This window comes from Acanthopagrus latus, chromosome 15 (assembly GCF_904848185.1).
Source record: "Acanthopagrus latus isolate v.2019 chromosome 15, fAcaLat1.1, whole genome shotgun sequence".
Classification (NCBI taxonomy): Eukaryota; Metazoa; Chordata; class Actinopteri; order Spariformes; family Sparidae; genus Acanthopagrus; species Acanthopagrus latus.
In genome coordinates this window covers 27,335,475-27,359,376 of record NC_051053.1, presented here as the reverse complement: position 1 = coordinate 27,359,376, position 23,902 = coordinate 27,335,475, and the positions used below count along the sequence as shown (strand labels likewise).

At 40.6% G+C, this 23,902-nt stretch overlaps 2 protein-coding genes across 2 annotated transcripts; one reads left to right on the top strand and one right to left on the bottom strand.

Moving 5' to 3' along the window:
- Positions 1-999: 999 nt before the first annotated feature.
- On the bottom strand, positions 1,000-7,867 carry LOC119033686 (high-affinity choline transporter 1-like). The gene is made up of 8 exons (XM_037124081.1): positions 7,455-7,867; positions 6,784-6,900; positions 5,210-5,365; positions 4,872-5,020; positions 4,565-4,708; positions 4,259-4,412; positions 2,003-2,220; positions 1,000-1,742 (listed from the first exon to the last, which is right to left on the bottom strand). The coding sequence occupies exons 1-8, from the start codon at positions 7,636-7,638 to the stop codon at positions 1,182-1,184; spliced, it is 1,683 nt and encodes a 560-aa protein (XP_036979976.1). The 5' UTR covers positions 7,639-7,867; the 3' UTR covers positions 1,000-1,181.
- A 672-nt stretch (positions 7,868-8,539) lies between these two features.
- Positions 8,540-23,832, top strand: LOC119033684 (kinesin-like protein KIF20B). Its single transcript, XM_037124079.1, has 17 exons — positions 8,540-8,686; positions 9,138-9,252; positions 11,120-11,209; positions 11,326-11,448; positions 11,653-11,791; positions 12,161-12,345; positions 12,603-12,657; positions 12,774-12,980; positions 13,711-13,822; positions 14,241-14,312; positions 14,515-14,661; positions 14,965-15,127; positions 15,472-15,624; positions 15,728-15,838; positions 16,297-16,436; positions 16,930-20,463; positions 21,781-23,832. The coding sequence occupies exons 2-16, from the start codon at positions 9,139-9,141 to the stop codon at positions 16,961-16,963; spliced, it is 1,845 nt and encodes a 614-aa protein (XP_036979974.1). The 5' UTR covers positions 8,540-8,686; position 9,138; the 3' UTR covers positions 16,964-20,463; positions 21,781-23,832.
- Positions 23,833-23,902: the final 70 nt, after the last annotated feature.

Below are 23,902 nucleotides of genomic sequence, written 5' to 3'. Positions count from 1 at the left end.
TCCAGTCTTATCACAAATTAAGTGTACTGTTTAATGAAGAATCTACACACTTTGTTGATCATTTACTTTGTCATCTGCCGGGTTGCAGGGAGAACCAGGAGTATGTTGAATAATATGAGGGGGCCTGTCCAAAATTTTTTGTTTAGAAATTAAATGCACAACTTCTTCATTTTTTATATACCATGCAACCACAACAGCTGCCACCACATGCCTGTAAAATATGAAGAAAATATAGTGTAGTAAGACGAAAAGCAATGAGTAAAAAAGCTGTCAGTTTGAAGATGGTTGGTCCTTGAGTGTCTGCTGGTCCAAGAGTCAGTCTGTGTACACATGAGATCTCATTGTTATATCTGTGAAATGGAGTGACGAGCACCCAAGGACAGTTAATGAAAACAGAGTCAACTATCCATCCCTCTGTAACTTTCCACTTACATCATGGACAGCCCAGTGAAAGATCAGAGAAAAGGGAAAGGCAGCAAGTGAAGCTTCTCACCTCATATATAAGATGATGTTAAGCGCTGTTTAGAAGGGGAGTTAGAAATTGGTTAGAAATTGGAACAAGTTCCACTCCTAGCTCATTGGTGTTTAGGACATTGTGAACATCCACTGATGAATTAATTGATTTACTGATTGATTCTGAAGAAAAATAAATCTCATTGAATGAATTAGTCTATCTGTTGTAAGTTGGAAATTGTGATTACACTGATCACCATCTCTGTCATACTGTTAAGTAAAACACAAATTAATTCAAGATACTTCCTTGAATTTGATATGTCATGTTGTCATTTTTCTAATGTCATATCATTATTACAACATAATGTTGCGACACACCATACTAAATTGGGATACAACTATTTTTTAAATAAAAATCACAATTGACTAAAACCTTTATTACACCTTGCAGCCAGTTTGTCTCTGTGGTAAAGAAAAACATTGAAGACCCAGTGTGCAATGAACCATGCAACTGAGACGCCAATCACAAAGACACAATTCATTCAGGGCTACAGTATGTGATGGTGACTTGCTTTTATTGGAGCGAATGAGCAACATCGTGGAACACAGTATTAACTATTACATTGATGTTTTTCATAATTCTCCAGAATGACTTTGAGATATTTACTTGTATCTGCTGGTCTATATTATACCGTCAGAAAACAGATACTGCTGTACACACAGGAACACTAACAACTTGTGCTAATCATTGGCTCTGACGCCTCGTTCTGAGAGTTGTTTCTGTTCAATTTCTCATTCTCATCATGTTCTGTGGTGTCAGCTATTGGTGTCAGAGGTTGTGGTGAGTGCTGGACTTTGACTTTGAACACATCCCACTTCTCAGGAAGCATGCCTCTGTTGAAGAGCACAGAAGCCAGATAGGAGAACAACAAGATGGCAGCAACGGCAGACAGCATGGAGATGGTCTTAACTGGGGAGTACTGGACATAAACACCGTCCTCAAGAGTGCATCCTGGGAAGTGTATGACTGGTGGTAACCCTAGTGATGGATCTCCACTGAGCAGTCTTAATGGTATTCCCACCAGAAAGCCCATAATAGCCCCGTAACCATTGGAGATGCTGAAGAAGAGGACGCAGAGCAGTTGAGGGAAAATTATGATGTAGGCCACTTCAGCACCCACAAACCAGAACAAAAGGATGCTGGTTTTCAGGCTGGTGAGTGATGTACTAACCAAGCCCATGACCAACACAGAAGCTCGGATCACCCACTGAATCTCTCTGTCTGATGCCTGAAGAGGAAACAGAAGAGGGAGAAGAACAGGTGAACAATACATGAATGAGACTGTCCTGCTTTCAGGTACCTCTATCTCTGCTTTCTTGGCTTGTTTTCCATCATGCTACTTTATTTCATTCATTCTATTCTGCATTCCATTGCTTCCATTTTAAAATGAATATGACACCTTCACAATAGCTAACAGTAGTTTAGTCGGGATATTTTTGTTGTGAGGCAACAGAAAAACATTAGAGTGTAAAGAGAGAATTTTCTCACCTGAGGCCTCAGGATGTTCTTGTAGATGTTGGAGCTGAAGACAGAAGCTGCAGAAAGCAAAGCAGAGTCAGCTGATGACATCACAGCAGCGGCCACACATCCAATAGCGATAATGGCGATGACAGATGGTGCGAGGTGTTGCAGGGCGATGGGCAGAGCTAGAGCTGCTTCCCCACGTTCAAATGGAGATGGTGAACCATAGGTAGTCAGGTTCCAGTCTGAAACATGGACACAAAAGAAGGAAAGACTGAAAAATGGTCACGTTATCTGTCCAAGTCTACTGTATATACCAAGAGGTGAGCGCTGTGTGATACGACAGACAAATCAGACTGGGCTGTGATGATCATTTAACCACCACCTGCTATTCACACAACGCAAATACCCAAAGTGTCTATCTGCAGTGATAGTCCTCGGGACATGCTGAAGAAGTTTGTCTAGGCAAGCTGCATTATATCCTCATCTTCTCCCCGGATGGAGAGACTCACATTCAGCATGATCACCAGGGTCTGCAGCGCCTCATTGATGACCAGCTCTTCATGAAAGCAGAGTTTGAGTCTCATGTTTCCTCAGTCTCATTCCTGTGTTTTGTGGTATCATCTAACAACACTGAGATGGACCCTGCTAATGTTAGCACTGTAGCTAGCTGGCCTATGCCTACCAGTCAAAAGCTAGTGCCATGTTTTCTCAGGTTTGCTTCATTCTATAGAAAGTTCTTTAGGAAGATTCACCTCGACACCCAAGCCTGCAGTTTGTGGTGGTGGTGGTTGCCTCGGATGTTGGCGTTGGGGAAATGCTCCCTCATGACTCCACTGAGGATGAGAAACTTCACCCCTGTGCCTTCATATCTTGGAAACTTTCCCCTACAGAGAGGAATTTGAATTGGCTGGAGGGCGCAAGTATCCTTAGCTTGTTTGGATCGACCACAAGAACTTGAACTACATCTGCAGCCAAGCCACTCAACACCAGATAGGCCAGGTGCGCTCTATTTTATTCACTTTTACTCTTCTAAGAACACTAAACCTGACATCCTGTCTCATCTGTTTGACTGTGACTCCTTTCCAAGTCTCCAACAGATAATCGGCCTCTTTCCTGCGTTGTTAAAAAGAGAGCCATACAGAGTCAATCCCAGGTCATCTGATAGACCCCACCTTAGAGTTCTCGCATCATCCTTGAGTCCAGCAGACTATGTTCACCATAAGACAGTAAGTACATCTAGTCTTGGTTTATGAAAAAGGAGGTAGAGGAGTATGCAGCTGCTTGCTCAGTATTTGACCAGAACAAAGCCTGGTGAGGTCCTCCTACAGGACTCTTTTACCCACTCCTGACGTTGCATTGTCCCTGGTCAGTCCCTCTGGACTTCAGCAGAGGACTACCTCCTTCTAATGGTAACACTGTTGTTGACAGATTCTCCAGGATGGTTCATTTTATCCCTCTATCCAAGCTGCCCACCACAGAAACAGTGTAGCTGAGGTTGTCCCATGTGTTTTGCCTGCATGGTTTTGCAAGTGATACGGTGTCTGATCTTGGACCCCCATTTATGTCAGTGTTTTGGACGGTATTTTTTTTTCTCTGCTTGGAGCCAGGGTCAGACTCTATTGCACCTACCCTTCCCATACCAATGGCCAGAACCAAATGGCTTGACCAGGAGCTGGAAATGGGCTTATGCTGCCTTCTCTCTCAGAGTCCAGCCGCCTGTAGCAAACACCCCATCTGGGTTCAGTATGCTTGCCATGCTGTGGTAATCCTTCCCTGAGCTGTAGAGGGAGGTCAGTGTTCTCTCAACCCAAACACTCATCTGTCTCAGCATCATGTATTGAATGGGGCTTGTCAGAAAAGGACGGCCGATTGCCGGTAATTACTGCTCCATCTTACTTGGTCTTTGGTCGATTGTGGGTCTCCAACACCAACATTAAGGACCCAGACTACCATGTATCTTGGCATCTGGCCTCACTTTCCCACCAATTACATTAATTTCAGGAGATGCTCAAGTGCATTCAAGCTGAGGAAAAGGTGACTTCCATTAAGTTGACAACCTTGTGGTTGGACAGTCTTTCATGACTGTTAAAGTAAATCATAAATCATTCATGTTTTACATTATTGATAGAAGAATAATACAATGGAAACAGAAAAAATAGAAAACAATGAAACATTCTGATAAAATAATTCTCAAAAAATGACACAGTTTACAGTTTACAATGATCACAATACAGACATTAGCCTTGACAGTTTATGTCAGTATGTAGAAGCTTTTTATACCTGTGGATGCGGTGGCAGCCCCAAGCAGTATGGGAGGTATCACAAGTACAGGATAAATTAAAGCAGCAAGAAAGCATGAGCGCTTCGCTGTGGCTGTGGAAGCAGCTGACAAGGTCCTCTGGTGGAGGCACTGATATCCCAGAGACCCCAGTGCCTTAAAGTAAAACAGTTAGATGGTTAATTTAATTACCAATGTGGCATCACCATAAATCAGTCAAATGATAATTATTTCTTTTGGACACTTACAGTCATGCTGTATTTGGTATTAGCTGACATAGTTCACAGTAATATTTGTTTTTTTCTTACAAAGAATAAGAACTCATCAATCATGATCCAGGTCTTTCTCAGCTCTGGTTTACCAATCCAGGGAGAGTGTAAGGTGTTGTTCATCAGCGTCTGGCTGATATCCGAGACAGCAGGATTCGTCAAAACAAAGGGAACACAGAGCCACTGCAAAGACAAATATACAAATGGAAATGATCAACACGCATTTTCAAGGTGTCTTGTTGGCCCTGCTGTAGAGTATGTTAGCCCTGTGTTTGCAGGGCTTGGGATAGCAGTGTGAAAACCCCTAATGAAAATAGCATATATAAAGCATATATAGCAAACCAACCAGGCTGATGAATATGAGGACCAGCTGTATAACATCTGTGTAGGCCACAGAGTAGAGACCTCCCAGCAGTGTGTAGGTGATGGCGACAGCAGCAGAGATCCAGATGCACACAGCAAAGGACAAATCCAGGACCACGCTCATAACTCCTCCTGTCAGACACATTCTATCATGAGATTTTATAACCAGTCTGTGAGTGACTGTTACTGCTTCAGATCAGTCTGAGTGGGTCATCTCTACACAGGTGTACAGGTAGGAATTTACATCCATGTATACATTTATTTTACTTAATTATACATATCTGAATGTGTGTATTTGAAGTACATTCATATATATTGTACCTAAACCAATTAATGCTGTTGGCACCAAGAGCAAATCCACAATAACTGAAGTCAGGCTCAGTCCAGCTGCCACTACTTTTCCATACTTGATGTGGAAAGGGTCCAGCATCGTCACATAGTTTGCTTCTCTCATTGGCTTGGCGAACACAAAGCCAGCTTGATGTGAGAAAGCACAGAACACAGTACAAACAGAAATTAAAATAGGGAGAGGAAATGTTTTGTATCCATTTCTTGTCAAACTTTTAACGTGACGAAAAGCTGAAAATAATACAACATCCTGAACTTCAATAAGGAAGCTGTAAATTCTTATATGCATCACTTTATCTCAAGACAGGCTGAGTTGAAACGCAGTATATATTTGGACTATGTATCATCAATGTGCTTTATTAGGGCCAGTTTAGTACATGGATAATCAACAGTTTTGAGTGTAGTGTAAATTTGTGGATGTGGAAGTGTTGTGATCACTTCATGATGCCATGATGAAGATATAATTGGTTAAAAAACAGGTTTGAAAATATCACAAATGAAGTTGGAAGAATACAACTCTGTTGTATCTTCTGATGTTTGATTTGAAAGAAAAGTTGCTCTGTTTCTAAGAAATCTAATTTAAAGGATTCTGTCATGGTCCTGTCATTCTGACTTCTTGATTTGTGTATTTTATGTGTGTTTTCTAGGTATTTGTGGTATATTTTGACATTTTTCAAGTGTTCTGTTTCCCTTCTTGTTTTCTTCACCTGCCTGATTAGCTCCGCCCTGTTACCTGAGTTCTTCCTGTAGCTGCTTTCTCTCTCACCTGAACTTCATCTCCCTCAGTAGCCCCTCCCCTTTTCTGCCAGCCTCTCAGCACCTTCCCTGTCACTCTACCTGCACCTCATTGCATCGCTTATTTAGTTTGTATTTGAATTCAGTCTTTTGTTCAGTCATTGTCGAGTCATTTGCTTAGTTTCTGATCTTTTGCTTCTTTTCTGTGATTTTGCTGAGTTTCTGTGATCTAGCTGCTGCCTTGTTTCCATGATTCTGTTTAGTTTAGGTTGTCTTGCTGTTCCTGTTTCTCTGATGTTCCTTTATGTTTGCTGGTTCCTTGTATTAAAACTTCATCCAAAGCACTTCCTGCCTGCTCTCGTACATTTGGGTCCACCTTCCATCACCAATATTTATTTTGGGTGTAAAATCTTTTGGCATTTCATCTTCCTCCTGTTTTTACTGTTTACAGTTGCCATTACATTGACATGTTAATTTGAACCTCAACACACACACACACAACAATGGCAGCGTCCATGGGGAGGGGATAGGATGTGTTTTTAGCTGACAGTATTTGTATTAGTACAAGTTTTTTTGTTAACTTTGGCAAACAAACGGCCTGTTTGCTGACTTGTACCTGCATGTAATCTATGTCATCAATAACTCCCTGAAGTCATCCTGCTGCCTCCTCTGTCTGTGTTTGGATCTCTTTTGTGTACGTCAAACTTTACTGTTGCCTACAATATGACTTTCAGGGTTATAGGTAGTCTACAGGTGTGTAATTATACAGACAGAAATACAGTATCTTTTCAAATGGAAGTTTAAACTCTTACCAATTAAAAAACACAAGCTGTATGCCAGATGCAACATGATTGTCCATGTTAGTCCCATGGAGGGCGTGTACACCATCTCAACTGTGCCAACAATGAATCCTCCTCCGACCCACGTAGCTACAGGACGGATGAAAACACAGCAAGTAAATTTAGAGGAGAACGAGCAGCAATTTGTACAGAGGACAAAAGGAAGGCTGATCATTCATCATCATCAATAAAGTGAAAGGACAAGGAGACAGCACTGCTTTCTCAGTGTAGGAAGGAATTAATTTCCTCCTCCTCTGCATAATTTTCTAGAAAATTACACAATTTTAATTATGCATTTTCTCTGAAAATGTGTCCTTGGTTCTGACGACTTAGTTTATCATGATTCTGAAATCAAAAGAATCATTCTGTAAGCTCTGAATCTGCTTCGTCTTGGACACAATGCTTATTATGTTCAAATGTCCACCAATCAGTCCTTTTGATTTTATCTGCTAAGAATTGGCTGGAACTTCTTTGCTCCTCTAATAGCCTTTCTGTGTAAAAACAAACATCTTATCGTGAAGTGGAAACTGTTTGTGTCCTTTTTGCAACACCTACAATATAACGAGCTCCAATGACATTCTGAGAGTTTTAGAAACACAATCACACAGTTTCCTTCCCAGTTTTGCCAGCTGTGCTCTCCTCACCTGTCAGTGTGAACATCCCCACCACCCAGTTTATGTTCCGGTTTCCCAGCAGGGTCATCTCCACTCCAGAGGCTGCACTTTTCTTCTGTTCCCTTTTGGACTTAAAAGAAGCCCAGATGCCGGTCCCAAGGACCAGGAGGTAGAAAACCACCATTGCTATCAGTCCTGGGATGTTGATGGCCATGGTGGACTGGTTGACTGGTTCCCTCACTGAAGGATGTCTGAGTGTCTGAGTGATAGACTGACTGAGTATTTATAAAAGGAGGGATGATATTTCAGAGGAGAAACAGGAAAAACAACAGTCTCCTCCAGCTGGAAGGAACATGGATGCCCTCTGGTGAAAAATGCTGGCTTCAGTTGGCCGGTTCAGTTAATTAGATCATTAGATCACTAGATAGTTGAAGTTACTCTCATTTATATATAACTTCAACACTCAACACTGTATTCTGTGATGTTTTATTGGTTTTTAAACCCTGGTTCTGGAGAAGCAATATTCCTTTTTTATTAAGATAGTTTCTCTTTGCTTGTGATCTAAATTTTCTCAGAATTTGTATTTAAATGCTGTATCCTTGAAGTTGCCTGGAAAACTGCAAAGCATCACTATAAACACCTCTGAGTGGAATATTGTTGTCTTGCAACAATAGACAGGATAAGAGAATTTCTCAGGAATTGTTGTGTTTGCATGATGATTAGCAAGCAAGTACAAACAGATACAGCTGTATGCTCTGTATGCATGAGAATAAGGGAGAAAGACCTTTTGTTTTCCTGTGATAACAGGTTCATTAATCTCATTAAAACAATTCCCCATCGAGAAACCTTAAAGCTGGTGCAAGAAATTACCAACGCAACATTTAAACTACCCACGCAACTTTCATACAGCCTTGGACAGGCGATATGAAAGTGAGTAATACATCCTAAAAAAATGTTAAAAATTCACATAGGAGGTTAAACTCTGACCAGTAGCAGTCATTTTGTATTTTGCTGTATGAGCACAGTTTACGCTTCACAAACATGATGGATATTTGGATATTTGCTCTACAAGCGTTTTAAAAAAAAAAAAAAAAAAAAAAAAACAGAACAGAAGAACGCATGCGCAGCTGTCGCTTGAATCCGATTGGTCCGTTTCAAACTCAGACCGCGGTTATGTTGTTGTGTTAGCTCAACGTCAATTAGCGTTAGCACACAGGATATTCTGTACTTTCAGGGTCTAATGTCCCCAAAATAACTACCAGGTACGTGTTTTTGTTGAGTAATATGCCAAGTGCAGCGTCATTATTGAGTGATTTTGTTTTTATAAAAAGCTAACGGACATGTCGTATGTTACGATAATCAGTCGGCAGGTGCGTCTGCAGGTCGGCTTAAAGTTTCCAGCCGGACAGCTAACTAGCTTGTGAGCTAGCCTTTGCTAAGAGACGTTCGGTTAGTTAGTAAACACAACAATGAATGATTAAACTGTATGCCAATAAACATTAAGACGGCCTAATTTGTTTACAGCAACGTCCGAACAGCTAGCTTGAGCTCAATAGTAACACCCACGTCAAACTGAACATTTGAGCCCGTTCAGTTGAATCGCTGCGGGCATTCAAGCCTGATTTAAGAGCTGCTTGGTGAATAACTTGTGAGGAAAGTTACCGTCCATGGGTCAATAAACAAACGGTTAACGTGTGTCCTTGTTTGCTGCAGGATGATGGAATCGGGCCTGAGCTACAAGGCTGACAGACGGGAACAGGTAGAGGAACAGGCTGACAGTTTGAAGAGAGGACTTTCATCAGATCTCAGCACTTCACCAGTCTCTCAGGTAAACCTGGGGACGACAGGTCAATTCATTGTGATGCTAGCGATACTTTTACCCATTAATGACAAAGCTATCACCATACAGGTGACAATGGCCAGCGTTAAACTCTAACATGCTAATACAGTGATGTCTTTTAATGCATTATAAAGTGGCCATACATTTTTTGTCATTCAGATTTTTATTTGTAAATATGACAAACAACAGCTCACATCTTACAGAAATCAAATAAGAGAAGATGAGATAGTAAAATGACTTTTCAATCAAAGCATGGGTTATCCTGGTCACAAGAAATGTGAAAATTGGGAAAAATTTACAGGCTGAGCAAACAAATGGACAGTAGAAACAGTCAATTGTAATAATTTAAAATATTTATAAAAGACATAAACAAATATAGTATGAAAATCTGATTACAGTCTCATCAGGCTACTAATTAGAAGTCAGATGGACCATAAAGTAATCCCAAATCCCCAGTGTCCCAGGTCCTTTGCTCATATGATGCTGTCTCGCTCAGTAGAAGTTTCCACTCCTGTACTGTTGGGTGTATGGGTGATTTTCAGTGTCTTAATATATTTCTGGCAGCAGAGGCTATCGCAAGCATTTGAACTGAAAATACACTTTTTGTCAGGTTTGATGATTCTGTTTTTTCTCCCAAAAGACATATTGGCTGGGATACTCCCGTTCATGCCCCTAAAAAATCCCAGCGTGTTATTCCAAAATGGTTTGGTTTGGTTCTTAGTAGTCCTGTCCTGAAAAGCCTAGTTGGTGTCCAATAGTAGCGGTGTAAAATTTTATTCTGAATAAATTTCCCTTTGCCTTCTTTCCAGTCAAGGTCTCTCTGCCAGATTACTGTCACATATACTTCTAGTTAAAAAAATTGAGTTGTAAAATGTTGATGCCTTATGGTTAAGTGAATTGGGGCCACACATTTTTAAAGCAACACCTAAACAGCTGTTTGAGTATGATGATCAGGGATTTAGGAAGTACTTTCTAGGAGGGATGCTTTGAATGAGCGGAGGAGCAACATTATCCACCACTGCAGTAAGGTACTGGTTGGACTGAAGTAGTGAGCCTGACCCAAGGATTTCATCTCACACAGTTTGAGAAGTAAAGAACAAAAAACAGAAAGTAAGATTTAAATTTACAAAGCATCTTTATTATTTAGATGTGAGATCACTCTTGCAGGCTGTGTCCACAGTCCAGGAACCTCACTTATAAAGCTTGCCACCTTCTCAGCCTAAATTGGGATCTTTTAAAAAACATCTACAGAAGCGTTAACTCATGTGTATGAACATTTTGGAGACTGGAGAAACTGGTGACACAGATGGTGAGGTGGTTAATTAAAGCCTGATTGTAGATGCCCAGACTGTCGGTTGTGGCTGTGACTCACTATGAAGAACCATTTATAAGAGAGCTGAACTGAATTTGGGATTTATTAAAGGAAATTGTGCATTTATGGACAATTCCATTCATGAATTCCAATTGTATGATGCATTATTATTATGATTTAGATACCAAAGTCAGACAAGTCGAAGCACCTCTTCTTTTTCAACCAAAAAAGTTTTGTGCAGTTAAAAGAAGCTGTCGCATTCTGACTTCCAACATCGATGATGATGATAATGATGATGATGATGATGATGATATAAATGGGCAGAAAACAAAATGGCAGACCAAAACACTTGCATGTTATTATTAGAGAAAATTGACACAGGCATAGTACTTGGAGAGTGCTGCAGGAATGAATCCTCAAACCTGGAAATATGTTTGCATAAGTTAACCCTCTTGAAAGGGGTTTTTGGTCAGTAATGCCAAAAAGTAATGTGTCCTTCTCTATTATCTTGCTGTTTTTTCATGAAACACTGATGCTGTGCAGATTTCCAGCACTGAGGAGAGAGAACACCTCCAGGTCTTCCTCCGCATCCGACCCTTCACCTCAGCAGAGAGCGATACTGGAGAGTCGCAGGTATCAACTACAAATAAAATACTTAATCCCCAATTCAGAAAAAGACTTTAGGCATACATGTCAACATAGAAAATTCATACTTTAAAAAAAAACATTTGTTTTACTCTTTTCGACAGGGCTGTGTTACCCTTGAGCCTCCTGACACAGTTCTGCTGAAGCCTCCCAGTTTGTCTCTCTCAGCGAGGCTTAGCTCCGACAAATCCCTTCCACAGACTGGACAGCGCTTTCAGTTCTCTCAGGTCGGTAATTTCTGGTTTCCCAGTAAGAGCCTGAAAACTTTACCTCCTCTGGCCACAGAAAGCTTGGTCTTCATTTCTGAGTCCTGATATTTGCTTATTGTATTTTAATGAAACAAAAATATATTATTCATAAATTATCAATCGTATACAGTACCATCCATTTGAGTATCCCACTTTGATGAGCTTTTCTTGTAACCTCAATAGGTGTATGGTCCTGAGACCACACAGAGAGAGCTCTTTCAAGGCACAGTTAAGGATTTGGTGAAAGATGTCCTTGAAGGGGGGAACTCTTTGGTTTTCACGTACGGAGTCACCAACGCTGGAAAGACCTTCACATTCCTAGGTCTGTTTCACTCTCATGCATTTAGATAGTGCTGCTTTTTTAAGATGTGTTAAAAATGACTGCTAAATTCAGTAAAACAAGAAAATAGAATAAAAATGACATGCCATAGTTTAAAATCGTAAGAGGAGGTGCTTCTTACAAGCAAGAAAATTCTTGATCAGCAGTTCCCTGCAGCTTGTTACCACCTCCCCCTTAATGACACAAGTTTAACACACTTCAGCCACTTCACATGGAGCTGACAACCTGCCTGGTGCTCTCAGAATAAGGCATTCTAGTATCAGAGTGACATATTTCTGTCGTGAGCATTTTTAGGATTATGAAAGTTGCCCGAATTTTACACAATCAAGCAATATCCTCTTGTTGCTTCAGGTCCAGATGCGGATGCTGGTATCCTGCCTCGGTCTATTGATGTTATTTTCAGCAGTATTGATGAACAGATTTTCACTGGGATGAGCATCAAACCTCACCGGTGCCAAGAGTTCACCAGGCTCTCCAGGGAGCAGCAAGCAGAGGAGGTGTTGTTCAAGAGAAACCTCTTCGGGCAACTGAAAGAGGTAACTTGTATGCTTGAGACATTCATGAACTGCCATCGGGGTGTACGTTGTCTACAGTGGTGGTTCGGGTAGGTTCTGTGTGTCGAGATCCATCCATCCATGTGTGCAGGGACCCATGGTTTCAAAACAAAACATTCGATTGTAATGAGATGATCGATGAAGATTACTTCACCTGTTAGTGGTTTAAGTGTGTCTTATCATTGTAAGTTCCTTTTGATGGGGATTTAACATTTTCATCTTTGCTCTTTGCATTGTAGAGTGAGAAGAGCAGTGCCAGCCTGTTGAACTCCACCAATAAGACGCTCCTCGAAGGCAAGATTTCCTTTTTTAATTTATTATCTCTCGACATGTTTTAGCCTGTTACTTTTTGGGCTGCAGCTGCAAATCTGATTTACCGGTTTATTTTTTGGTTTTTGCCTCTGTTGCAGATGCTTCCATGCTCGGCACGACTGTTGCGACAGAGGACAAAATCAGCCTTGAGGTGGAAACGCACACCAAGTTCTCTGTTTGGGTTTCTTTCTGTGAAATCTACAATGAAAACATTCATGACCTCCTGGAGGTTTTACCCAGCGGGGCCTTGAGGAGGACTGCACTGCGCCTGTCACAGGATGTCAAGGGCAACGGGTTTGTCAAAGGTGAGTAGGGCTTGGGGCAAATACCACGATACTTGACAGAAGTTTTAAGCTAATACTAGACTTATTGGATTAGTAGTGTGTGTGCTAAATGGCTTCTGCAATTTTCTGCCTTTTTTCGGTATGCAAAATTTAACACCTCATTAAAACATTGAAAATATTAAAATATGACAGCATTAACTTTTTCTCCTGAATGTCGGGTGTTTGAGTTTTGTTTTTATAAGTAGATTTAAAATACAGACGTTTTTGACCTTTTTTGAAATTGGATAGTGCTTAATGATTTATTTCTCCACAGCTAACGGCAGCTTGTCATTGCAGTCAGAAATATCTATAGCAAAATGTGCAGAGAGCGGCAGAGAACGGCAGGTCGCCTTGGTTAGGTTTTGCTGCCCTCTGCAGTTTTGGAGCTACTTTCACATCCTGGCCATTTCTTACAAATGACCCCTTCTGAAAAACTGGTGAAGTCTTTCAACACACTGATTATAGGTGTACTTTACTTTCTGAATGAACCCTCTACATTAAAAAAAATAATAATAATAAATAAGTAAAAGTAAATTCTTTTTCGTTCGAAAATTCGTGACATTTCTTGCAGTTCACGTTTGAAGTGGAATCAGTTTATCAATGCACTAATTATAGGTGGGGCTCTTACTTTGGAATCTTGATGTTGTTTTGTATAAAGATACCAAAAAGGGAAAGAGGTTATAATGAATCCTTTTTTTGCATTTGTATTTAGATCTGCGTTGGGTTCAGGTGAATAGTGCAGAAGAGGCTTACAAGGTGATGAAGCTGGGCAAGAGGAACCAGAGCTTCTCCTGCACCCGGCTCAACCAGCTCTCTAGCAGGAGGTGAGGACAACAGTCGGCAGCATCTACAGATTAACACATGGAAGGTTTATTATGTTGAGTTAATTTGTCGAATATGCTAACCCTTGGCGAAAAACTTGGTTATCTTTACCACGTCAGCTTCCCTGTGTTGTTTGTTTCAGCCCCACAAATGCCACCTGTTCACATGTAGGTGTGAGTTTGTGAAACATCAATATATTGAACCCCCCCAAATAATTATAGAAGATTATTTATCTGATTTTTCTGTAGGCAAGTCTTTATTGTCACTCTATTAATAGAAAGTTGATAGGAAGCAAATGTCCCAGACTGCAGCTCTGGTGTTGTATGCACTTTATCTTGTTTTCGTGCTTAGTTCTTCTGGTGATTTTCCTCTCACATGTAAGAGTCTGTTGACATTCTACTTTTCTCACTCTTTCTGCAGCCACAGTATTTTCTCCATTCGCATATTGAGGATTGAGGACATTGCGACTCCAAGGGTCCACACAGTCAGCGAGTGAGTGACTCTTTTTGATTTAGGCATGGGCTGTGTGTTTATAAAAACAAGGCAGTGAAAAGGTGTGCCTGTGTAGCAAATAATATCTTGAATTGGTGAATAAGTTTGGTGAACCATGAAGTGCTGAACACAAATGTACAGCATCTATTTTTTGTGCAAGAGTTCTCTTCTGTCCTTTATGTGGATATGTGTTTGTCGTCAGGTTGAGTCTGTGTGACCTGGCTGGCTCTGAGCGATGCGCCAAGACCCTGAATAAAGGAGAGCGTCTGAAAGAAGCTGGAAACATAAACACCTCACTGCTCATCCTAGGAAAATGCATCAACGCACTAAGACACAATCAGCAAGCCAAGTGAGATCATTACCCCTCCGTCATTCTCGCTGTCTCTCTTCAGCTGATTTGATCTTTCATCTTATTTAGTTTGTTTACACCCGAGTGGCCAAAAAAAAGCAGTAGTGCAGCTTTAGACGCTTCAGAAGAGATTTTGTGTAGCAGCACAAACAGTGAATCGTGAATTGTTTATGAAAATAAAAAGTTAGTTACCAGTTTTTTTTTAGATGCCGGGAGACTGAAAGCAAAATGACCCAAAACTGACATTCCTAGAATCCACATATAACATTGCCAACTGAGCTTTTTTCCTGTTCCCCCTCTCAGGCTGCTTCAGCATGTGCCCTTCAGAGAAAGCAAGCTGACCCACTACCTGCAGGGCTTTTTCTGCGGTCGAGGTAAAGCCTGTATGATCGTCAACATCAACCAGTGTGCCTCCATGTATGACGAGACTCTCAACGTCCTCAAGTTCTCTGCTGTGGCACAAAAGGTGCAGACACTTTTTCAAATTTTGCTGTAGCTTCTAGCTGCTGATTCATTCATTCAAACCTTTATTTAAGACTTGGAGCAATCAGTGATGCAGCACGTCCACAGAGACATCAAGCAAAGTAACGTTGTTGGTTAAAAACAAATTACGAGCCTATAGTCGACTCTAATTTAGAAAAAAAACTGTGTGTGAGTGTTGCCATGGTAGTTGGTGTTACTGATGTTACAAGGTGTTGGAACCTGAAAACGTTAATGAGGAAAATTAGTCGTTCCATTACTCCAATCTGCAGTATTGATGGTTATATGATCGATTTGCATCCTTTTTTTACACTTTTTTTCTATTCCCAGGTTGTGGTTCTGTCCACCAGGATTGTTCCCATCATGCCACAGAGGTCCACCAGTGAGGTATCCTTTATCAGTAGCAATGCTGAGAGGAAGGCTCATGGCAGCAGCAAGAGGAGCTCCCTGATTGGCTGGGATACCAGCCTAGAGGATGTACAGGTGGAGTGGAGGCAGCTACTTCCTCAGGACATTTTTTTTTTTCTTTTAAACAAACTTATAACCAGGTAACGTCATTGTGTTATTTTTAATATCGTTTGTCCAGGAGGATGATGATGATGATGAGCACGAGGAAGAACACAGCCTGATGGAGAGTACAATGGATCAGACTGACAACAAAGACGACGGCGATGAAAATGATGATCAAACACACCAGGTCCGTCCCTTTCATGTTGATTTCACATATTAAAAACTTGCAGAGAGTTCAAGGTTATTGGTGTAACATCCGGGAGACAAGAGCAGGCTGAGAGATGATAAATACATCTAAAGGAGAAAGTTAGATTGTCACGTGGTAAAATAAATGACTCTGCATACCTTTAGAAGCTTTTCTGTTTTTACCAGACTTGATTTTATACAGTTCCTTATTTTAGAAGCACTTGTCCCTCTGATTAAAAAGCATATCTGAGCAGTGAGTGCTTGTCTCCATCTTACTGCTTAGGTGTAGTGTTGAGCTTCATGTTTTCATTGTCTTTGAATGTGTATGTTTCTTTCTGGTGCCACATTTCTCTTCGCCTGTTCATAAGAACATAGATTTACACATTTAACTGGGGTTTTTTTGTTTTAAATTGAAAACTCTTTATATCGTTGTGTGTTACCGTTTGTCCCGTTCCTCAGAGCCAGGCGGTGCTGTTGAAACAGCTGCAGATACAGCTGAAGAAGGAGCGGGCGGAGAACCTGCTCTTGGAGGCACGAGTCAGAGAGGAAATCAGCAGAGAGTTCTCAGAGCTCTTCTCTGAGATGCAGAGTGACTACAAGTGAGGCATTTCTGGTGTGTGTGTGTGTGTGTGTGTGTGTGTGTGTCCTTGTACTTGCTACATAGTGAGGACCAAAATGAGTTTTTAACCAACAAAGTGAGGACATTTTTGGGAAGTGAGGACATTTTGGCCGGTCCTCACTTTGTTTTCACTGAAATCACTTCCTAAGGTTGTAAACATGCTATACTCTGTTTCTCTCAAAAGTCCTCATTTTGATGCAAGAAACCGTTTTTCACTCCTGATTTTCACACAGTTTTGCTCTCTGGCTCCCACTACAGGTGATTTTCTGGTACTGCACCCAAATTATTCCACAACTGCCAAGCATGTAGTCCTCTGTTATGTTGTGCTTACATATATTTATTGAACTTACTAGGGCCTGAGCACTGAAAGTGCATGGACCCTCTTGAAATTGCTCTGATTATATTTCCTTCCATCTTTCTTTCTTTCTTTCTTTCTTTCTTTCTTTCTTTCTTTTTTTCTTTTCACCTCAAAGTAAGTGGCTTTTGGGAGGGACTAAAGATGCTTGACAGCTCATGAAACTTGGCACAAAATTTGATGACTGAAGAAATTTTCATTTAATATGGGTTTCAGGCACAGGCATGGCAAAATGGGTGGACACTGCCCCTAAGAGATTGAGCTTTACATGAAAATAACTTTGTTGCTAACAAATGACACAACTGACTCCTCAATTTCCTCAAGAAGAGATGATGTTGTGCCTTCCCAATGACAGTAAATGTATGACAGGCCCAGAGAGCTCTTCAGTACTGTTCACCCCCAGAAATTGAAAACTGGAGACACTCTCCACTGATTTCACCATTGATTAAAATTGGATTATGATTTTTCCACTTCCTCCTGAAGTCCAATATAATCTCCTTTGTCTTCTTGTTGTGCAAGATTAGATAACTGGTGGAACACCAAATTGTCAGGTTATGCACCTCATCTCTGTGTGCCATCTCATTGTTGTTGGAGATCAAGTCTATGATCTTCAAGTCATTTGGAGACGGAATCCCTCTGTCCCTCACCCATCACAACCTGTTTTAAATGTTCTGGTGACACACTGCTATACTTTCACTCCTCAGTGACGATAACTCTTTAAGCTATCAAAATTTCCATTGCCCACTTCACACAATGATGTATGGACAGCTATGTACAGCTGAAAAAAACAGAGAACTGGTCATTAATACTTCCAGCACACACAGCACAGTCCACTACTCCACCCTCAACTTCATGTGCATCAATAATTACTGCTGAGATTGTGGAGAGCTTGATTTGAGTGTAGTGGACAAGCAGTAATCCTAACCCCCTAACTCAAACTGGAGCTTGGCCCTAAAACACTGGGCTACAGACCTGGTTCTGACAAATGTTTGTAGAGCTCCTGGAGGGTTTTCAAGACCAGTCTGATCCATGTCCCTAGCCCCTTCATTTCCCTAGTTATGGGCCTTTATGTTTGAGGTCAGGAGGTCATCATGCAAAGTGAACCATGAAAACTTTTACCTCCAAAACTCCTGAACCACTCAAGTAAGAAGGACACCCAGGGCACTGTTGCGTTCAGCAAAATGAGGGCTACGTTTCTGTGGAATGTGCAAACATAAGAGGTCAAAAGTTGCTCAAAGCTTGAGACTTTGTTGAAGGGCATGGGTGGTGAACTTTGATGTTGATATTTGCAGGAAAAATTATCCAAAAAGCACTGACACCACTAAAACACTGATGAGTATTCCTGGTTAGCGTTGGCTTGGTGAAACTGCGACGCTCCTAATTATTCAGAACCTTAATATTCAGCCGTAATATAATTTCAATGAGTGAGTTATAAAAGAATTTGCATTCTAGAAACCAAAAACATTTTTTGTACTAGGCTGTAAATATATTTATTTCTACTTTGAAGTTGGGCATTTTAACATGGGGCTCTATGGAAATTGAATCGCTATTGGATGCTGCTTGATTAGAACAAGATTTTTCCTGTTTTGCTCAGCTTTGGTGAAATGAAAAAAGCCCAGTATTATTGATTACTGATATTTAAAAAATAAAATAAAATAAAGTTAAAAAATTCATTCTTCTGGGATAAATATTTGGGTCTATTTTGTGCTGGGCAACTTTATCTGGTTTTGGGAAATTTTGATTACATTTTATGATATTTATTCAAAATCAGAGAAAAATCTAAATCCTTCTCCAGCTTTCAGGCAACTCTTTTTTACTGAGCAAGAGAAAAGGGCATGCTCTGCTCATGCTTCTCCCACCCCTCCCCCCACTTCTGGAATGTGCCTATTAAGATTCAGCCAATCAGAGCTCTCCATGAGCCCAAGTATCAAGGTGAAACTTCTGCCTGCAGCAAGACTATGCTGTCCAGCTGCACGTCATGGAGAGACTCAAACGGAGGAGAAAAACCTAAAAAAAAAAAGGATTCATCACCAAAAATGCAAACTGAATTATGCAGTAATCGAGGTAAGCTTTTTTTTTTTCCTTCTGTCTGGCTGTTTGCAAGTGGTGTGTTGGAGATGAAAATGTGATTGTGGTTAATGAGTATAACTGCGTGGTTCAGCGGTGAGTGAAGGGAGCATGCTAGCCAGACGGTACATTAGCATAGCTGATGTGAAGCTAACACAAGGCTAACAGGAACTGTGAGGGAGCTGCAACATTACGCAGTGTTAGCACAACCAGACACAGGTCAGTTCGACACAGGTCAGTCTTCATAAAATCTGAAAACTGTATTGTGGTAAAACTGATGTGCACATGAAGGCAACATGAAGCTCAGGGGCTTATGTGAGCTGTGAAACTCGGACACAGACAGCATAGGAGAGATTCGAATAGGAGCTTATAAATGACACCAAAACACAGTTTTTATTATCTACACTTTGGCGTTATTCAACAGATTTTCTCGCATATAATGCTTGGCTCTTGTTAATTTCGGACCGTGCAGGCTTTGTCCCCTGACTGGTTCTTCTGCTTGGGCTTTAGGTGGACCAACAATTAAATAATATAGTCAGATAATGTTATACCGTATGTTACATTCCACTAATAAAATGCTTATCTTTTTATGAATGGTAGGGGAAACAGTGCTTTTTAATGAATCATACTTCGTCTTTACACTATATTATTTTCAAGTCTTATCAAAGGCTGTTTTGCTTGAAAATGTAACAGTACTGGCGTATTTACTGAAATCGATTTGCTCTGTGTTAATTTTTTCAAACATAAAATTTGTCTGCACCTCCTGGAGGAGCTAAATATGTTCTGTCCCAGGCTGCAGTCTCAGCAGGGACTCACTCAATCATCACACAAATGCTGGAAATTTGCTGTTGTATTTTATATAATTTGTTCACATGTTGCTGGTCCCATGCTGTGCGCACGGAAGGTGTGTGTGCAAGTTACTGTGGTTACTGCATCCTGTCACTCTGACACCTTCTCCTGATTCAGTAACATGTTTTTAGGTTGGTCTGCCTCTACTAAATTCATGAACCTCAACACTCACATCTAATGATATAATTTTAGGTTTTGATTGAAACCTTAGTCTCCTTCATGGTGAAATGTTTTGATGTGTTAAGCAGGCTGTTCAGTTAGTTCATACATCTACTTCTTAAAATCAGAGCACAGTCTGTATCACAGTAGTCTTTGACCTGAGATACTGTCGGTTAAATGATCTGCTGTTGACACTGTGATTATTGGTTTGTGTGTGACATTTAAAGGGAAGACTGAACACTTTGGACCCTGTGGTCTTTGGTATGTTAGTATTGACAATAACAATTTTATTTCTAACTTAATATTTCAAGTAATTTAGCACTTTTTGATAAATATATATATTGTAATTAACACAATGATGTGTGCTCTATTGTGAGACATATTTGTCTGTTTTGTTATTTATGGGAATTGCCACAGTAACATTGACATTTAATTTTACATCTGTAAGTTTCAGTTTCTTGTTTTCCTTGAAACATTTTCATAGGTAAGGAAAATGAAGCCACCTCAGCCAAGGGTTCAAGAGGAGTCAAAGTGAGCCAGACATCATTTTCAGACAGACAACTGGAGACAAATAATGGTAAGTAATACATATGTTATATAATTTTTTAAAAAAAACTATTCAAATGTACAGTAGTTCAGCTTGTGCATTCATGACTCTCTCTTAGCAACTTTCAGGCTAATTCAGCAGTTTTTATCGTTTAACTCTGATGTTACTCTGTTCAGCTTAGCAGTTTGCCAAGTGACTTGATAGCTTGTAGAGGATTATGACATTATTACTTGTTACTTGTAATCAGACCACAGATTGGGCAAACAATGACATGCAGCTGCATTACAGGCAAAGGAAGAATCACATTTAGGTTATTCTCAACATATATAGTACCTTCAGTAATGCAGACTACTGTGATACAGAAGTATCATTTCGCGTGGCATCCTATAGCCTAGGTCTCCACTGCTATGTGAAACATGTCTGAAACCTAATTTCTTTCTGCCATTGAATGAAGCCTCTCCTCCTGACCTTAACTACGCCCATGTTGCTCGGGCCTCTAAACAGGAGGGAGGTGTTGCTCTAATCTACAAATCTATTTTCAGTTTAAGCTGCAACCAGGATATTAGATTTGCTTTGTTTGAGGCTCTGGTTTTATAACCACCTTCCTCAAGTAGTAACGGCCTTGTCCAGGGAACTGGCTTTTTCTGGACTTCTCGATATTTCTAGCTTTATTCAGCTTTTTCATGAACCTACTCATTCCAGTGGTGATACTCTGGATTTGATCATTTGCCATGGATTAGATGTGTCAGCCCTGAATGTCGCTTCCATCTCCTCTGCCCTATTTGAAGCATCATTAGCCTCTCCCTGTACGGATGACATGAATGTTTTTACTTCTCGTCATATCAGCCTGGCAATCATGGCGACGCTCAGTGAAAAAACAACCAAAGAAAGCTACTCCCTGGTTTACTGATGAGACCCGAGATCTCAAGCAAGCCTGCAGAAAAATGGAACATGCATGGCGAAAATCTAAATTGGACATGTTTTATTTCACATGGCGTGATAGTGCACTTAATTACAAGTGTGCTCTTCATACTGCTAAGACAGCTCATTCCGCCGGCCTAATAAACAATAATAAGACAGCACTAGATCTCTCTTCAGCACTGTGGCTGAACTTTCTCAAAAACCACAGTCCATGAGCTGTGCACTCTTTAATGGAAATGATTTCTTAGATAGAAAATGAACTCATCATCCCAGGCTTCCTCGTCAAAGTTTATTATAAAACGTCCTTGTGCTGGTTCTCAGTTAGTCTCAGCTCTAAACACTTTTGACAATATCTCCATTGAGATCTCACTCTCTATAGCTTCCTCCTCCCCTTTCTCCTCCTCCTCGTCCTCTCTTTTCATTCAGGCTCCCTTCTGATGGACCACGGGTCCCTGGGACCATCTACCTCTCCTGGCTCCTGCTGTCCACATACTGTTGGATCTGGAAAATCACACCCTGGGCTCCACTGGATCATTGCTCTCCTCTGTTTCGCTACCACCTTATATCTGTATTTCTGTACATTTTTATGCCTATTCACTCGTGTCTGCTACTAATTATCTTGTGTTTCCTGCCCTCTTCCAGGTCACCAGGTGAACAGGAGGTCGTGTGGGTCCGGCATCACTTGGCGACGCCTCGTGCTGCTCAGTCGTCTCCTGGATCACACTTTATATATATATTATATTTTGAATCAGACATTCTGTCAATGCAATTTGTAACCTATGCTTTGTTGTTCTTTTCTGTGCATGTGACATCTATTGCATGTTTGTCCGTCCTGGAAGAGGGATCTCTGGTCTGAGACATTACAGTTCTCATACCACAGAACTGGGACCAGGTCAGGTCGTTGGTGATGTGCACCCACAGGAGTTTGGTGCTCTACGTACAGAGCGCGAGTGGGCTGCTTCCTCCTGAAGTCATCAGTTATCGTCTTTGTTTTGTCAACATTCAGGTCCAGATTGCTGAGGTTACACTGGTCCACCAGACGCTTCACCTCATCTATGAGGGCAAAACAGTAAAATAATTATCATGCTGTTGGAAGTAAGAGACACTCTGTCTAATATTCTGTGTTACAGATGTGGTAAATTATTTCATATCCAAAAACTTTAATCATTGAGGTAAATTTACTTCCATTGAAGACACGATGCCACTCAAAATATCAAAAGAGTCAGCCCCACTGCATCTCTGCTGACACTCCTGCAGCCCAGTGATACTTTGAAATGATATCTTTTGCCACTAGATGGACACCTAAGACTACAAATAACCCATTGATGTCAGACCAGTGATATGCTGCTGTTGAACTCCTAAATAATCTTGGAGTGGAGTGAAAAGTTACATTACCACAAAACCCCTAAACTCACTTACTTTACAAACAGGATATAGGAAGTGAGGACACATTTAATCCCACAGCCAACAGAAACACCCACCTGAAGTCAAGAGATCTTGTTTTATCTTTTATCACTTAAATTGTGTCTTTCTTTTTACTCAAATGTTCACAATGTCCGAAACACCAATGAGCTAGGAGTGGAACTTGTACCAATTTCTAACTCCAGTCTTATCACAAATTAAGTGTACTGTTTAATGAAGAATCTACACACTTTGTTGATCATTTACTTTGTCATCTGCCGGGTTGCAGGGAGAACCAGGAGTATTTTGAATAATATGAGGGGACCTATCCAAACTTTTTTGTTTAGAAATTAAATGCACAACTTCTTCATTTTTTATATACCATGCAACCACAACAGCTGCCACCACATGCCTGTAAAATATGAAGAAAATATAGTGTAGTAAGACGAAAAGCAATGAGTAAAAAAGCTGTCAGTTTGAAGATGGTTGGTCCTTGAGTGTCTGCTGGTCCAAGAGTCAGTCTGTGTACACATGAGATCTCATTGTTATATCTGTGAAATGGAGTGACGAGCACCCAAGGACAGTTAATGAAAACAGAGTCAACTATCCATCCCTCTGTAACTTTCCACTTACATCATGGACAGCCCAGTGAAAGATCAGAGAAAAGGGAAAGGCAGCAAGTGAAGCTTCTCACCTCATATATAAGATGATGTTAAGCGCTGTTTAGAAGGGGAGTTAGAAATTGGTTAGAAATTGGAACAAGTTCCACTCCTAGCTCATTGGTGTTTAGGACATTGTGAACATCCACTGATAAATTAATTGATTTACTGATTGATTCTGAGGAAAAATAAATCTCATTGAATGAATTAGTCTATCTGTTGTAAATTGGAAATTGTGATTACACTGATCACCATCTCTGTCATACTGTTAAGGAAAACACTAATTCAAGATACTTCCTTGCATTTGATGTGTCATGTTGTCATTTTTCTAATGTCATATCATTATTACAACATAATGTTGCGACACACCATACTAAATTGGGATACAACTATTTTTTAAATAAAAATCACAATTGACCAAAACCTTTATTACACCTTGCAGCCAGTTTGTCTCTGTGGTAAAGAAAAACATTGAAGACCCAGTGTGC

What these genes read in the sequence shown, in the direction of transcription:
- LOC119033686 (XM_037124081.1), bottom strand. Translation starts at nt 7,638, where the DNA reads ATGGCCATCAACATCCCAGGACTGATAGCAATGGTGGTTTTCTACCTC. An exon ending in TCCTCATATTCATCAGCCTG is followed by an intron (nt 4,709 to 4,871) that starts GTTGGTTTGCTA and finishes TTGTCTTTGCAG; the next exon opens with TGGCTCTGTGTTCCCTTTGT. An exon ending in TTGATGAGTTCTTATTCTTT is followed by an intron (nt 4,413 to 4,564) that starts GTAAGAAAAAAA and finishes TTTTACTTTAAG; the next exon opens with GCACTGGGGTCTCTGGGATA.
- LOC119033684 (XM_037124079.1), top strand. Translation starts at nt 9,139, where the DNA reads ATGATGGAATCGGGCCTGAGCTACAAGGCTGACAGACGGGAACAGGTA. An exon ending in GGGCAACGGGTTTGTCAAAG is followed by an intron (nt 12,981 to 13,710) that starts GTGAGTAGGGCT and finishes ATTTGTATTTAG; the next exon opens with ATCTGCGTTGGGTTCAGGTG. An exon ending in ATGATGATCAAACACACCAG is followed by an intron (nt 15,839 to 16,296) that starts GTCCGTCCCTTT and finishes CCCGTTCCTCAG; the next exon opens with AGCCAGGCGGTGCTGTTGAA.